This window comes from Olea europaea, unplaced genomic scaffold (genome assembly GCF_002742605.1).
Source record: "Olea europaea var. sylvestris unplaced genomic scaffold, O_europaea_v1 scaffold1388, whole genome shotgun sequence".
Taxonomy (NCBI): domain Eukaryota; kingdom Viridiplantae; phylum Streptophyta; class Magnoliopsida; order Lamiales; family Oleaceae; genus Olea; species Olea europaea.
Window position 1 is genome coordinate 56,884 of NW_019231398.1, and position 16,664 is coordinate 73,547.

Genomic DNA, 16,664 nt, shown 5'->3' on the forward strand with positions numbered 1-16,664 from the left:
TATACAGAATTGAAGTAGAAACAGTCTAGAGTTCACCAAGAGATGATGCGCAGAAAATACGTGTCTTGCACACAGTAAATGGTTCTGATTCACACCATCAACGTTAGGATTGCAAATGACGCCACATACTAATTTACGCTCGGTGCACACCACGTTAAATTCCACCGACTTCCCCACCTCGTCATTAACGTGCATCGCCAGCCATCAGTAAACCCAAAGCTTGCGTGTAAAATACTGTACGAATCAAAACCCTAAAGATTAAGCCGGAAAAGAAAATCGCTAGTGTGAGCATAAAATTAGAGAACTCTACTCATTCATTTCATAATAGATTTGAACATGTAAGTACAACTGAGCACTGTTTCAAATCCCTTAAACCTAAAAATCAATTAAAAACAACTCTAAAAAATTTATATGAAAGGGGGGAGATAATTCTATGATATTCTGTGGGCTAAAGATGCAAATACACCCACTACAAAGGATCCAAGATAAATTTACAAAACTATCCCTGCAAACAAACAACTCTTTCAAAGAGGCCCTCTCCCTAATTCTCACTTCTTCCCCTTCTTTGCAGGGGCTGCTTTCTTCGCCGGAGACTTCACAGTTCGCTTCATGCCCTTAGCCGGAGCCTTCCTCACTGTTGGGGCCTTCCTTGCTGCCGGAGCCGCCTTCTTAGGAGTTGCTGCTTTCTTTGGAGGCACCGGAGCCGCCTTCTTCCCTGGAGTTGTCCTTGTTGATGTCCTTGCTGCCTTCGCAAGCGGCTTCTTCTCAGCTTTGGGTTTCTCTGGGGCCTTCCTTTTGGAGGCTGGCTTTGACTTAGCCGGCACAGCCGCCTTAGGCTTTGCAACCGGCTTGGATTTGGCAGCTGGCTTAGACTTGGCAGCAGGTTTAGCCTTGGCAGCTGCCTTGGATTTGGAAGGAGCTGCCTTTGGCTTGGCTTTCGCCTTGGAAGGAGCAGCCTTCTTCTCCTTAGTGGTTTTGCTGGTGGCAACCTTGGGCTTGGCAGCAGGAGCCGGCTTCTTCTTAGCTAGAGCAGTAGATTTTGAAGAAGACGAACGAGCCGGTGGAAGCTTGTATGAGTTCTTGACCTTAACCAGCTTTTCAGAAGCCACAAGCTTCTTCAAGTGAAACAGTAAAAGCTTCCTAAAGTTAGCCGGCAGATTCTTCTGCTTGTCCTCAACAAACTTCTGAATCGCATGTTGACTGGATCCAGTTCTCTCCTTCAACGACACGATCGCCTCTTGAATCATCTGCATGCACACAAAATTCACCAGAATTTCAGATCCCATTTCACAAAAAATCAAAAACCCGTAAAATCAAACAAAAATGAATCTTAATTCAATACCTCAAAGTAAGGAGGATGAGATGGAGAATTGTGCTTTTTGGATGCAGCAGGTTTCTTCGGCTTGGATTCTTTCTTGGGCTTGGTAGGATTGGCCGGTGGATTCTCTTCCACGCCTTGTTCAGCAGCGGCCGACTCGGCCACAGGGTCGACGAGGACAACTGGTTCTTCAGTGGCGGCCATAAAGAATTATTTCCAGTATCAGAAAACTGGGACTAGGGTTCCGAAAATAAAGTGGGATCTTGAGAAAATCGTATAATATGGATCTATTATACTGAGTTCCTAGAGAATTTTGAGCGTTGGGTAAGAAATGGGGTGGATTTATATAGTAAGCGTTAGAGAGCTAATATCCAAACGCTATAGCCTGATTGGTAAAGAGGCCCTTGACGCGGATCCAGGCTTTTGCAAAATTTTAAATTTCGGCCGTTGGATTGAGATTTAATCTACAGTTGTGTGCAATAAATGAGTAGGATATGGATTGGAATGCAGCAAAGTTGGCTGTTTTCTGCTACCAAAGGTGTGTTTTTGTGCTTGATTGATCCAGGAATAACTTGAGATGCACTTCATGGAATTGAGTGAATTTTTTTTTATTGTGTAGGTAATTTCATAAGCTTTCTGGAGAGTATTCATTTGAGATCTTTGGATTAGCAGTTTGGGAGATATTATGTTTTAAAGCTAAAGTGGTCAAGATAACGCTTTTCATGGAGCATATTGTGCTTTTGTAGAATTTTCTGATGATTCTTGGGATCGAATGTCATTTTTAAGATTGGAAATGATAGTAGGTTAACAAACGAGTCCGTACAATCAAGAATTGTATGAATCGGATCATGTTTGGATAGAAAAATATAAGTTACGATCGCATTGAAGATGAACATATTGGAAATAGTTGTGCATCAATTTATATTAGGTCATGCAAACATTTTATTTCAGAGATTTGGTTTCAACTAAAACAAATATGATGCTTCGTAATCAAATAAGTGTTTGGTAAATGACATCATTAACTACATGAAGTGGATGACAAATAGAATGTTTTTAAAGCTGTGTGCATTAGTTGTACGGTGAACTAGTAAGTTAAAACAAAACGCAGTGCACCTTCATCTTAACATGTATTATTCATTCTCGATGATAAAAAATGGTTAACAACTGATAAAATTAGTGTCGAAAATTTCATATAAGCTTAGTTTTTTATGATTAATGGCATAAACTTCACACATGGAATGTTATTAACATCACGTGCTTTAATTGCATGGTATAGTTCTAAGTGAAAGAGGTATCATCAATTAATCTTGCCATGTATTATTATTTACTAATCTTCAAAGTTAGTTGCTCCCGAATAAAATTTCTATTTAATTTTTATGAATCCTAGGTTTTATTGTATTACATGGTATTTTGTTTTTATGTGAGAAAGTTATTCGTATCTTTGAATGTGTATATAACTTATTAAATTGAAAATTACACCACATTGACAAACCCCTTACATAAAAATCTTGACATGCGAAGAAAATTTAGTGCTAAGGATTTATGTTATACACTAACTTTCAATTTGCTAACGTAGTAAGATAAGAACAAAAGGAACAATTCTATTCGGCTTCATTAATGCTTATTGTCTGCTTAGCTATTAATTAAATGATTAGACATCTTAAATATAAATTGTCGCTTAGCGAATTGTCAGATTAGCGCTTAGTATCAATGGGACTAATATACCGTTACTCTAACTGAAATTACTACCGTTACAAACAAGTCTTAGTAATTCTGAAAATGCCACGTGTGATAATTTCATGGTATACTATTACATAAAGTAAAGATATCGCTAGTTATTCTTGCCACTTGTTATTCTTTCTTAATCTTCAGGATTAGTTTATCAAAATCAAAACCATTTTGCATAAAAGCTTAATTTTATTACGTTACATGATAATTTTGTTTTTTAAGTTACATATATCTTTGCAAAATGCATCTATCCTATGAAATTGAAAATTACACCAAGTTGCCATTAATTGCAAAAAAATAAAATAAAAAAATCTTGACATGTTAAAGAACATTTAGTGCTAAGCATTAAGTTATATACTAAATCCACTTCATTACCATAGTAAAAGAATGAACAAAATTACTTACTGCTATGGACAAGTCTTTGTAAATTTTGAAACAACGTGATGTAACTATATAGTATGCTATTGTGTAAAATAAAGGTATCACAAGTGAATTTTTTTCATGTTTTATTCATTTCTTAATCTTCAAATTCGTTGATAACCATAAAATTTGTTCCCTTTCTCATATGATGCCCTTATTTGAATCTTCACACTCATTTTCAACTGCACATTTTAAAAAAAAAAATTAATATCTATTTTTTAACCAAACATACTTCAAAAAAATCATTTTTCAAGAAATCACTTTCAAACAAGGGACATGGATTGTTACCTTTTTTGGTTTTTATTTTGTTTATATGGACAGTTGTATATATCTTAGCAATGTTATCTAGCATATTGTTCATGAATATTTCTTTCGATTTAAACCACCGCAAGCGTACGGTTCGTTAATAAGTAATAAAGTGGATATTTGAGTCCGAATATCGTCCTACAGGGATTAAGCAATTCAATTCTACATATCGTAGCCTTAACCGAAACTAAATTATCCAAATTGAATTCTTGACCTAAAGGAAACCTTAATTATGCAAATGTTATGAATTGAAGGATCTAATGGGCAAAACGAAGTTTTAATTAATTAAAATGCAAATTAAATGGTTCGACCTCAAGTTTGTTGTATTCAATGAATGTTAATCGCACTAGGATAACGAATTCCCATGCAATGATTATGTTAAACCCTAGTTTCACAAATGACACGCGATTGAATTATTGACGAATCAATATTCCTAATTCTATTCAACACTCTCTTTCGAGATGTATTGAACCTATTTTTACATATCACGGCCTATATCTCTATGACAAGTGCATATATAAAAATGCATTCAATTTTATAAACACTTAAAGATTCACATAAAACATAGAGGTATATCTCTATCCCCTATTGGACCATACGATGAATTATACCTTGTCAAATTTATTTCTCTTCTCTCGAACAGATTAAATAAACCACTACACATCACATAATTACATGCACTTAATTATGGAAGAAAATCAATGCATATAATTCATTCAAATATCCAAATACTCGTTTTAATGTCAAATTGCAAAACTAGAAAATTAAAGATTACATCACATGGTTCATCGATCTTCTAGCATATGAAAATCTAGCCTAACATGGAGAAAGAATCAAAATACATCATAGATTGAAGAAAAAGCATCACCGGGACATGAATTTGCGTGAAATCTCGATGATCTTCGTAAATTTCTTCGTTCATTCGGCTCAAGATTCTCTCCAGAATGTGTTTTCTTGCCTCCCAATGCGTTCTTCCTTTGTTTCTGATGGATTTGGGTATTTATATCGCATTTAGATCGAGTTTCCATAAGAATTTCATCGCGAATAGGAATCTACAGAATCGTCTCCAGAATACCTATGCGACAGCATAAGTATAACCTATGCGACCACATAGGTTTATGAAATTTGGCGTATTATTTCCCAGCCTTGGTGTTCGCGACCGCATAAGAGTTTCTACTATTCGACCGCATAGTAGAAAAACTTCAATTATGTTATGTTGGTCCTAAAACTTTATTCCTCCACTTCTTGACATCCTTTCGTGTTTGTAGTTGTTCCAATGTTTCATTATGACCTCCAATTGGTACTTAACTCGATCGATTGCTTGATGTGTCCGTCGGATCAACTTTTTCAGATAATTGCACTTTGGTCCCTGAACTTTCACTTTACTTCAATTTAGTCATTTTTCGCCTCTTTTCTCCTGAATTTCATCATATTCATCAATATGTCCTATGATACACAAATTAACCGAAATTAAATCACAATTCCAATATTTTACTCTTAATTACGTCATGTTTGTGAACTAAATAAGTGTGTAAAAACATACTTATCACATATCAAAATGAAAATCAAGCTATATGTTGACAAAACTTGTAAAGCACTTGTCACATTAACATCAATTTGCTGCAAAGCCTTTATGTTGTATACCAAATTTGTTACTAATGCAATTATCAATTGGCTCCTTACTACAAACAAGTCATAGTAAAATGGTTGCCATGTGCTTTAATTGAATGGTATACAAGTATATAAAACAAAATCATGTGTTTGTTAACCTTTACGCATTCTATTCCTTTTTAATGTTCAAAAACTAGTAGATAATCGTAAAACTCTTATTTGTTTTCCATGACACTTGATTTTATTGGGTTCCACGACCTTTTTTGTTCGTGTGGAGTTAGGGGGTGTTTGGTATGGTTTAAAATTAGACATTTTAGTAGATTGTAATATAAGTGTTTGAAAGGTGTGGTTAAAAAATTGTGAGACCCATTAAATATGTGGTTAATATTGATTATTTGACTTTGGCTTAGATTAAAATTAGATTTCAATTCATACCAAACATACTCTTAATATTTTTGTAATTTTTGTACCAAACAAACTCTTAATATTTTTGCAATTTTTGTACCAAACATGCTCTTAATATTTTTGCAATTGTATCTATGGTTTTAAGCTGAAACTTACATCATCACAGCAAAACTTGCCAAAAAAATTGTGATGTGAAGATCATTTGATTATGCACCATCCATGTTTTGTAGCATATTCTTTTAGTTCATATGATACTAAGAATCTACTTCAGTACATAATTGTGCAAAATGTCATGCATACCAATTTGAATTAACAAACAAAATTATATCTAACATCTAGTTAACTATAAAGTCATATCACAAAATTTATTAGTAAAAATATGTACGTCAAACTGACTCTTTTCTGGACAATTTTTGCCTGCTAGGGCTAGCTGTGGACCTATTCTCAAAAGTTGTGAGTCAACTTGCTTCGTTTAGTAGGCTGTCGGTAAAATTGCAAATCATCAGAAGATAGGGGGATCAATTCTGCAATTTTCTTTATATTTTGCCCGAAAGCGAAAAATGAGAAATTTCTGATAATTAATCCATTAAATTAAATTTATTTTTTTATAACTTATTTTTCAATACACAATTTTTAATTAAATAATATTACATATAAATTTAAAATTTTTCCTTTTTCTTGATTGCTATTTTTTAGAAAATTACTCTTATATCCATTTTAATTTGAAAAATTGGGGCGAAACGAGGGGTTGAGGAATGAAAAAATTCTGAGAAAACTAGGAAGGAGAAATACAACCAATACGAAGCACAGCCATGGTGAGGCCTACTAACTGAACCTCCACTTTTTCATATCGCAATCACCTTTACTTTTTGTTATTTATTTTGCTACAGGCGGAAATTTAGTCAGAGGTCGATATGAATATATTCGTGCGTGTGTTTTGTGCAGGCATTTTTTTTTTTTTTTAAATTAATTGGTGGGTTCTTGATCAATGTTCAGATTTATGTCACTTTAAGGTTAGAAATGGTTTAAAAGGAAAGACCATGGCTGGCTAATAGAAGAATTCTGGAAGGCTGTAAGTGATATCTTCTTTTCATGTTTTGCCATTCTTTTCATGTAAGTATACAATCAATGTGCAGTTTTGAAGTTATCTGTTAATTATGATAGTATTAGAAGATAATTACTCTGATTAATTATAAATAAGTATTATGTTATGTTGCTGCAGGACTGGTTGTGTATTGCTCTAAAAGCTTTCATTCAAATATGCTTTTTACATCTTTATTTATTGTTAATTTTATTCTCAGTAAATGGTGTTTATCTTAATTGGATATATGAGTTCTACATCTGGGTTTTTACATCTGGGTTTTTGTGGTGATGAACATTCGAAACATGGAAATAAAATCTTCAACCGTTATCAGATGATGGTTTTGGCTGCATTGTAGGTCATAGAGTCTTTAGACATTTAACATCTACTTGATTTTAATTTATTAACCCATTTTCCATTTGTTACATTGAATTGCACTGACATAAAATGATTGCATCACTTGTTTTGGTGTGAATGCTGATTCATTTGACAGAAGATGTCTGTTGTGAAATATCTATATTTTTACCTACGGTCCTACACATGCAACAAAGTACTATGGGAGTTGTGGCTTGTATGTCGCCATTCTCCTTTTCTATCTCAGTTTCTCTCTGGGCTTCATATTAACTGTTAGGGTAATGCTCAAAAGCTTGAGTTGCTTGATTGAAGTCATGTCGTCATTTTCAGTAGCACCCTTTAAGGTGAAACTACTAGTGTGAGCTCTGTCAAGTCATGTATAACCTGCATGTCATATTGTTACAGTTTCCCCCATAAGCAAATGATACACATCCATTGGCACGATGTCTCCAAACGTTGCGATTCATCAAGCTGTTCGACGAACTGATAAGATCTTGTTTGTCAACCATTAACTCTGTCCACCTTTTCTAGCCTCAAAACTTATATGGTTTTGGATGTCACTCGGTAGTTAACTCTAATTTCTTCACCGTCTCTTCAAAAACCTCATCATAAAATTGCCGAGGTCAAGTATTGAACCGACACTTAATCCCAACATTGCACATCGACTGGATCAGATTGTTATGAAGTTGCTGGTATCATCACTATAGACATTCCTGTTTATGAAATGAATCTTCGGATCTTCTGATAGCAAACAGGACAACTAATTGGTCATTGATAACAAACTTTACCTTTTGGTGCAACGTAGATGGGCCTTATGGGGAAGGGCCTTGCTGTGTCTGTTTTGTCTTCCCTAAGGTCTATTGCATTGAAAGGTCATCTCTGAACTACTAAAAATGGCACCTTATTGCCCTTTAACTGCTACCTGAAGTCTTGGCTTCAATCTTCTCATAAAAAACTAGTAGACTCCCACACATATCATCGCCAACGTTTTAACGCACTAAGTTCTATAACCCGATGTGTTACTATTTTTCATTTCTTTTTTGCACCCACTGCCTTAACATAGATCCCACAAGAGGCTAGTGAAGAAGAATGTGTTTAGTGCTTAGCCCAAATCGTAAACATCTCGAGTTATGAACCATAGCATGCCATGAAATCTGATTTTAAACTTTTAACCTAGGACATGGAAAAAGTTCTAACTTTCAATTTGCCCAATTTGTCGCCATAAATTATCTGAAGTACCAAACAACCATGAAAAAAATATGAAACTTATACAGTAATCACATAACTCATCTACCAACAACATATCCAAATTTAACGATTTATCATCCGTTTAGTCAGTCAAATTGATCGACAAAGTCACATGTCTACAAATTTATGGGTAATATTTTTGCAATTCGTGAGAATGACCATAACTAATTCTACGGTTGGCTGTCTCGGTTGACCATTGCTTCTCCAACTGTAGTGTGCCTTGTTCCCTATTGGTTCAACGGCGCCTCACATGGCAATGTGGTTACCTCCTGCTCCACACTCTATAATATTATTGAACCAATAGGGAACAAAGCACACTCCTCACATGGCAATGTATTGAGCCAAGACCATATCAGTTTGTTGCTTGAATGTGTTACCTCCTTTCTGCAAGCTCTTCATCCATGGATGAATTGTGATATTTAGTAGTATCATTGGTGGCATATTGATAAATAACTCAAACTGTGCTCTATAAGAGATGATGTGTGGAAGCATACGAAGTAAACAAACATGAGATCAACTAAATTGGTTGATTCTCGAATCTTAATGGATACTATAAGTTGGATTAGACATGGAGAACACTGCAGATCTTGTTACTTGAGTTATAAAGTAAATATAGCTAATCAAATTGCTAAAGTATGAAATAAAATAAGATAGTTGTGAGCTCCCAATGCCTCCTAGCCATGCAGCACCTTCCTCTCCATCTTTGGGTGGTCTAGTCTATTCTCAAATGTGTGGATCACGTCTTTGGTTGCACCAAATATGTTGATGATTCTCTCCAAGTTCCTGTTAGTAGTAATGATATGGACTAATGGAGACGTCAAGGTTGTTTCTACTTTAGCAATATATTACAACTTTTTTACTTGATACCTAATTTGAGAACTTATTATTTCCTACTTTTTTTATATTGCAAGTTCAACAATAAATTTTTGATAATTAATTTTTATGATTGATTTTCAAGGTGGTTTATTGTATATTATAGCCCTATCTTTGTATTTTATGTTCTCTTAAATCATTTTATTGGTTTCTTTCAAGGATTGTGCCTCGTCTAAAAGAGGTAAAACTCCTTGGTCACGGATTGAACCCTACAAGAGATCATTCGACATTGTATCCTCAAATTGATTTACACACTATTATATTCTTCCAAGTTTTGCATTCTCAATTTTATCTCATTTTTTATTCTCTAAGCTCCAATTTATTTTTATTGTTTGTACAAGTCGAGTTTTATAGAAAATTGAAAATCTTTCTTTCAGTTTCTTTTTCTTCAAATGAATTCTACAAATCTTCATCTCATTATTTTTACTCCAATTATGATAAGAAAAATTTTGGCAAGGCAAAGGGATAGCTCATGGATTTACATTTTCCTATTATTAAGATTAAAAAAATTGAATGATATGACAAGCAAAGTATTGGATTTTTCTCCTTATTGTTCTCTTAGATTGCTTTCTGCAGTTTATGATCACCTTATATTCATAAAGCTTTGTTAGATTGGTTATCGACTCCGGTGACACTGCTTTGATAGGTTTTCTTGAGACTTGTTTGTGGCACTGTGCTAGGGGATCTCCCTAATTGTTGATTGAGGTATCCGACATAGTTTTTAATTCTTAGGATGGGCACCAATGTGGTGCCTTTCCTGCTACACTCCGACAATTAAGTCGATAAATACTAAAGCCAAGAACTAAAGGAGTGCTGTTGCGTTTTTACTATCGCAAATGTAGATATCGAATAAATAGTAAGTGGACCTGTGAGTCCGGATTGTCGTTCTCACAGGGACTACTTTAGAACTTAATTTACTTTCTTTCTAACTACTATTCGACAAAGCAGATAATGATTTGTATGTTTTGAATTTTAATTTAAATGTGTAACAATATGTGCTTGCACACAAAGATTGGTTCAGAAATTAGATAATAAATAAATATTAGGGCAGAATAATTTCACCTGTCGGTTACATCTAAATCTTAAATCAAGATTCACAATCTAATGTAGTGTTTGGTTGAATTCTCCTATTGTATTCAATTTACCCCTCTCGAGTTCTCATTGGGTCTATTTAACTAATTCAATTCCAAATCTCTATGCGAATCAAGCTTAGTTAAACGAATTCTTTGTTCTAGAAATTCACTTGTGATCGCAATAATTAGTATATGTATTTTTACACGTTATATCAATTTACCGAATTTACTATATGATCTAAATCCTAAACCCATCTCTCGTTTTGTAAAAGATTCTCAAAATCATCAAATTAGTGACCAAGTAATTTAATGCATCGAACTCATAGTGAAATCAACACATGAAAAAAATAAAGAACACGAATCTTAATTAAAAAACATAAAGGATCCCTAGAAGGTTACATTATTCGCCCTAACAAAAATTTTAGCTACTCATAATGAAAGAGAAAAAACAATAAATTATCATAGAATACATCACCGGATTTTTAGTATATATGTAGAAGAAAAATTCAATCTTGCACCAAAATCATCTTTCTCTTCCAATCAATCCTTCAAATGATGCATTGCTTGTTGTTTTCATCCCTTGAATTGCTTCTTTAAATCTTAAAATGTGTTTCTTGCCCCCCATTGTGTGCCAAATCCCCTTGAAAGCATGAAAATTTTGTATTTATAATTGTCCTCTCGTGCGTAGAAAATAGGGTTTTTATAGACTTCAAAACGGGTCAAAATTTATGCCCTAGTTACTCCGCGGTGACGCAGCGGTGCCCAATGTGCGGCGTTGTAGCATCGCGCTATTTTTTGTTGGAAGCTTGTTTCTCTTGGCGCTGCAGCGTCCAGAGCATGGCGTCACAGCTCGTGGTGCCAAACCTATCTCTAGCTTCTTTTTTCCGTGGCGCTTTACCGCCACTATTTCAGTGTCGAAACGTCACTCGTCCAATCTGTATTGTGCTTCGCCTCCTTTGCCCTTTTATCCAAAATTTCTTTTCGATCCATGCCAATAACTTTATTTGATGAATTTTTTCCATTTCTTTCACCATCTCGACAATCCTATAAAAGAACACTAATAAACACATAAAAAATGTTCAATACTCGCAAAATCTAGCTTACAATCAAGTTAAAAATAACATAAACTCATGATTAAATCACACTCATCTAGTGCCTAGCCACTTGCTAATCTAATTTGCTATTCCTACTTGTTCGAGAGGTTTGTGGTCAATCAAACTTGATTTACTATGATACCAAATATAACTTTTTCTTTGAGCCTTAACTTGGTTATCTTGTTTTTTCCCTTTACATGGACATCCTTTTCAATGTTCAAACTGTTTTTGTCCAATTACATGTATTAAACATTCAATTCACCTACATGTTTACATTGTAGCTTTTGGTTGTCATTGGCTGCTATGAATATCTTTGGATTTGGCCTCAGACGTAGTTCCTACTTATAAAATTTGAGATGTTCTTACTCCTAAAAGTTCTCTGACTCTATTTTTATCTAGGATTGCATCTCAGAGAACCAAGTTTCAATCATATACCTATAGCTGGTAAGATTCTGCTTCCTTTTTTAATAGAACATCCTTCATCACATCCTGTGTGATTAATACAGCCTCAGTCACATGCATCTTTCTTTATTCGTCTCTTGTTACTGTAATAATATGTCGGCCCTCTGGTGGACAGAAATTGGGTTATGTTGCAGCCAAAATCTGTCAATGGGTGCCATTTCAATTGACCTTGGCGGTCTTGAAAAATAATGTGCCTGCAAAACATACATTTGACTGGAAAAAATAGGAGCTTGTATTTTGTAAGTGAATTTGATGGAGAGGAGTGGTAAATCCGTTATCTCTTAATGGATAAGTTTATCTTCTTATTTGGGTGAGATAGTGAGAAGCCATATTTTATTATAACAGGTTGCAAGTGCACAATATCTTGAATCTTTTTATTCTACCACAGCCACTATTAGTCTATCCACCATAGTTTTCGTGTGTGCCTATTGTTTATTGGGTTTTGTTAAGGTGCTCTAGAAAATAAGTTACTATTAGATATCTAAGCCCTGTTGATGTTTGTTTAATAACTCTTTTAATAGCGCACTGGGAGGTGAGGGTTCAGAGGGTTCAGTTGTAGTGCCTCATGGCCTACCATTCTATTAAATATGCTGAGGGAAAAAAATTCAAATTATCGCTTAAAAGATCGACCTTTTTAAGTGTAGTTTAAGCACTTATATGTTGATTATTGTTTTTACATTTAGAATTGTGAGATTTTACCCTTAATATATCCAACAAGATGGCAGCTTGTTTGGATTCATCATTCCTGGAATCCAAATGTCACTCTTTTGAGCTTTTTAAACTGTGATTTTATCGAGTCGTGAGTTCCATCTTAAAATATCAATATTTTCACGAGAAATATCTTAATCCTTATATGTTGATTGTTTTTTTATATTTAGGTTTTGTGGGAGCTTACCTTCACATCGAGGAATTGATCATAAATTTTTTCAAGCTGAAGTATTGGAGATGATGTAGCTATTTAAGGTAATCTTTTCACATTTGTAATGTAGAACCGCTACTAAACAATTTGTTTATAGTTATATATCTAGAATTAGTTACATGAAGTTTATATTACCCTTCTACTTTATGCTTAAACATTGCAAGCGCTGTTGGTAAAGTATGAACAAATTATTACATTGGCTAGACATGAGTAGATAATATTTTTATAAAGGGAGTTAGACTGACATGCATAGTAGGTTAAAATTTTCGGAACACAAATCACCAAGTGATGTTAAGGTTAGGCTCCAAACTTAGCCATGTGGCACAATATGGCGAAATATTAGTGGTTGGCTCTCAAGACAGTAGTACTCACATAAGGTGGTGACCATTCATGTAATGGAGAGTTGGGCATGATGGAACCTGCGATTCATCTTGGTTTGAAGAAGAGAGACATATAGATTAATGGTTGATGAGGGTAGATATGATGTGGTCTTTCATTCTGAGGAGGGATTTTTGTGATAGTGAGAACAAAATATCACGTTGGCTAGACATGGAATGGATAATTTTACGAGGAAGTTGAGCTAATCCTTCTAATCGGTTAACCTTTGAGATGGAATCTCACTACTGAACAATAGTTCATGATTGAATAATTATTGTATATTCGCTTTTTTTTGTATTCTATTTTTTCTTCCATTCCTTTGTGTATAAAAAAGGAGCTAAAAAGGTGAAAGAATGGGAAAATACAGAGAGAATCGGACTCTCTTTTCTTTTGTGTTCTGTAAAAAACTGATTGATGTTTGTACATTGATTCTGTTTATAGAATTAGCTATCAAATTGCCAACTACAACTAACTGCTAACTAATAGCTGTAACTATTTATTCCAGCTCATCTTTTCTAACTAACTTCAACTGCCTGTAACTACAGCTTCAACTTTAGTTTTTGTTTCAGCTTCAGCCACCGATTTTGCTTCAACAAGTTGTTGAGTTGTAATATCACCCTTCAAGATGGACTTGTGCAAATCAATGATTCCCATCTTGTTAAGTAAGAAAGAAAACTGATCTGCTCCCAAAGCTTTAGTCAGAATATCTGCCAGTTGGCGTTTAGAGGAAACATAAACTGTTTTAATCAACCCCTTCTGTAATTTTTCTCTCACAATGTGACAATCTATATCTATATGTTTCGTCCTCTCATGGAAAACTGGATTGGAGGCTACAGGCAAGGCTGCTTTATTGTCACAATACATTAATGCAGGCTTTAAATGGTCCACACCATGGTCATTGAGTATTCTAATAGTCAAATCACTTCACAGCAGGTGGTAGCCATTGCTCTATATTCGGCTTCAGCTGATGACCTTGACACTGTTGTTTGCTTTTTAGATTTCCATGAAATCAACGCTTCTACAAGAAAAACACAGTACCATATTACAGATTGCCTGCTATCTATACATCCTGCCCAGTTTGCATCGCAAAAAGCCTTTAATTGCAGATCAAATGTGCTTGACAGAAAAATTCCTTGTGTTGGTGTATGCTTAATATATCTCAGAATTCTGTGCACTGCATCCAAGTGAGGCTTTCTTGGTGCTTGCATAAACTGGCTAAGTGTCTGAACAACAAATGCGAAATCAGGTCTCGTGATGGTTAGGTATATTAGCCTACCAATTAGTCTTCGATATTCTGTAGGATTGGCTAATAACTGCCCCTCCTCACGAGACAATTTCAAATTTTGTTCCATAGGAAAATTGGAATGACCAGCTCCAGTAAGACTCGAATCTTGCAGTACATCAAGTGCATGCTTGCTTTGTGAAATAGAAAATCCTGCAGAAGATCGAGCAATTTTCAAGCCTAGAAAATACTAGATAGTGTGCCAAGATTTTTAATTTTAGAAGTTGAGTGCAGATAGACTTTGAGAGCATCAATGCAAACCAGATCGGGACTTGCAACAACTATGTCATCTACATAAACTAGCAACACATGAATGTGGTAGAGTTTTGTAAAGCGAATACGGTATGATCATGTTGGGACTGAGTAAAACCATAACTTAGGACACTTTGTGAGTAAATTTGAGATTCCACTATCTAGATACCTGCCGTAGGCCGTAAAGTGACCTTTCAAGTCTACAAACTGAATTAGGAAGAAATGAAGAGTAACCAGGTGGTAGATTCATGAAGACTTTCTCATCTAATTTACCATTTAAAAAAGCACTATCAACATCGAGCTGATGCACATGCCAATTTCAAGCAGTAGAGACAGCTAGTAATGTTCTCACAGTTACTAGCTTGGCAAAAGGTGAAAAAGTGATTGAAAAATCCAACCTGTCAATTTGAGTGTAGCCTTAGCATATAACGTTCCACTGTCCCATTAGATTGAATTAGATCTTATATATCCATCGACAACCAACAGATTTCTTACCAGGAGGTAAGGTAATTAATTCCCAAGTCTGATTCGCTTCAAGGGTGTCTATCTCAACTTGCATAGCCTTTCTCCAATGCTCAAATTTTACAGCTTGTTAGTAGTGTGTGGGCTCAAAGGTCGTAGAAACTGAGAGGCTAAATGATGCGGACATCATCCTCATTTTATCTTTTAGTTATTTATTTTGGGCTTATGTCTTTTACTTATTTATTTTGGGCTTATGTCTCATTAGGCTTGTATATGGGTTTGGCCCAAGCCCCCAAGTTATTGTTTTGTTATTTATGTTATTGTGATTGGGATTGAAAGTTAGTAGATGATGAATGAATGAATTGTTGCCTTCCACTCCTCTGTCTTCTCTCTTCCCCCTCTTTCTTCTTTCACGTTTTCCCTTCTCTTTCCCCGGCTTCTTCCTCTTCTGCTGTTTCTTCCTACATCAGATTTTGGTATCAGAGCTAATGCTTGGGAACTACTTTATCTACACAGACAATTTCTGTATACACACCAATCTGCCGCACTGTCCACCATTCATGCCTCAGCGTCCAACAACAAATCCGACTTGCAAATAGTTTCCTCACCATCTTTTCCACCGCCACCAAGTTCTCTAAATCTGTAACAAATCTAGGCAGCCTCCTAACATAACAAATCCATCCCTGCAAACCACCCTAGAAAAACCAGACACCCCCAAATACATGCACAACATCCCAATCAAACAAGGTAACCATTAAACCACCACATACAAAATAACCGCCCACAATCATTTAAATCGTAATAACCCACCTCACAGTCAACCCCCAAAAGCTCGTTTTCACAAACAATAACCACCTCTCAAGCAATGATTCGACCCCAAGCTTCCGAACAACGCCCAACAGCCTATTCCTCATAAGTCCATCATCTAAAACCGTCGCCTTTCAATAACCCACCACCATACGATTATCTCATACAGTTAGCCCATCCTCCGAATTATCACCTCACAATTTATACTCACGAAGCCACCAAATCAACAGCCCATTAAGCTCTAATCATACAATACCCATAATCCAAACTCAATCGCGAATTCACCGTCGAAGAAGCCGGCCACTGCTGCTAGAAATCGGCCCTCTATTGACGCAGGAACCATTCCTTTCCATAGCCGATGCACAATCCACATTGCAGATCACCACTCTAGTCACCAACCCATCGCACCGACTGAATCACACAAAAAAAACTGACACCAACCGCTGGTCACCTTCACAGCGACGAAGCCTATAATCACTGCAGCCTCCATTCAACCCCAGATCTCCTGCCGATTGCTGAATGCAGAACTGCCGAGCGGTTTAGACAGTGGAAGTGGGTATTTAATTCAATTGGACACAGTAGACTAATTAG

General features: G+C 35.5%; 1 protein-coding gene across 1 annotated transcript; it reads right to left on the reverse strand.

Moving 5' to 3' along the window:
• Positions 1–285: 285 nt before the first annotated feature.
• On the reverse strand, positions 286–1,663 carry LOC111375542 (histone H1-like). The gene is made up of 2 exons (XM_022998380.1): positions 1,343–1,663; positions 286–1,247 (listed from the first exon to the last, which is right to left on the reverse strand). Exons 1-2 carry the CDS (start codon positions 1,520–1,522, stop codon positions 549–551), a joined length of 879 nt encoding a protein of 292 aa, XP_022854148.1. The 5' UTR covers positions 1,523–1,663; the 3' UTR covers positions 286–548.
• Between the last annotated feature and the right edge of the window lie 15,001 nt (positions 1,664–16,664).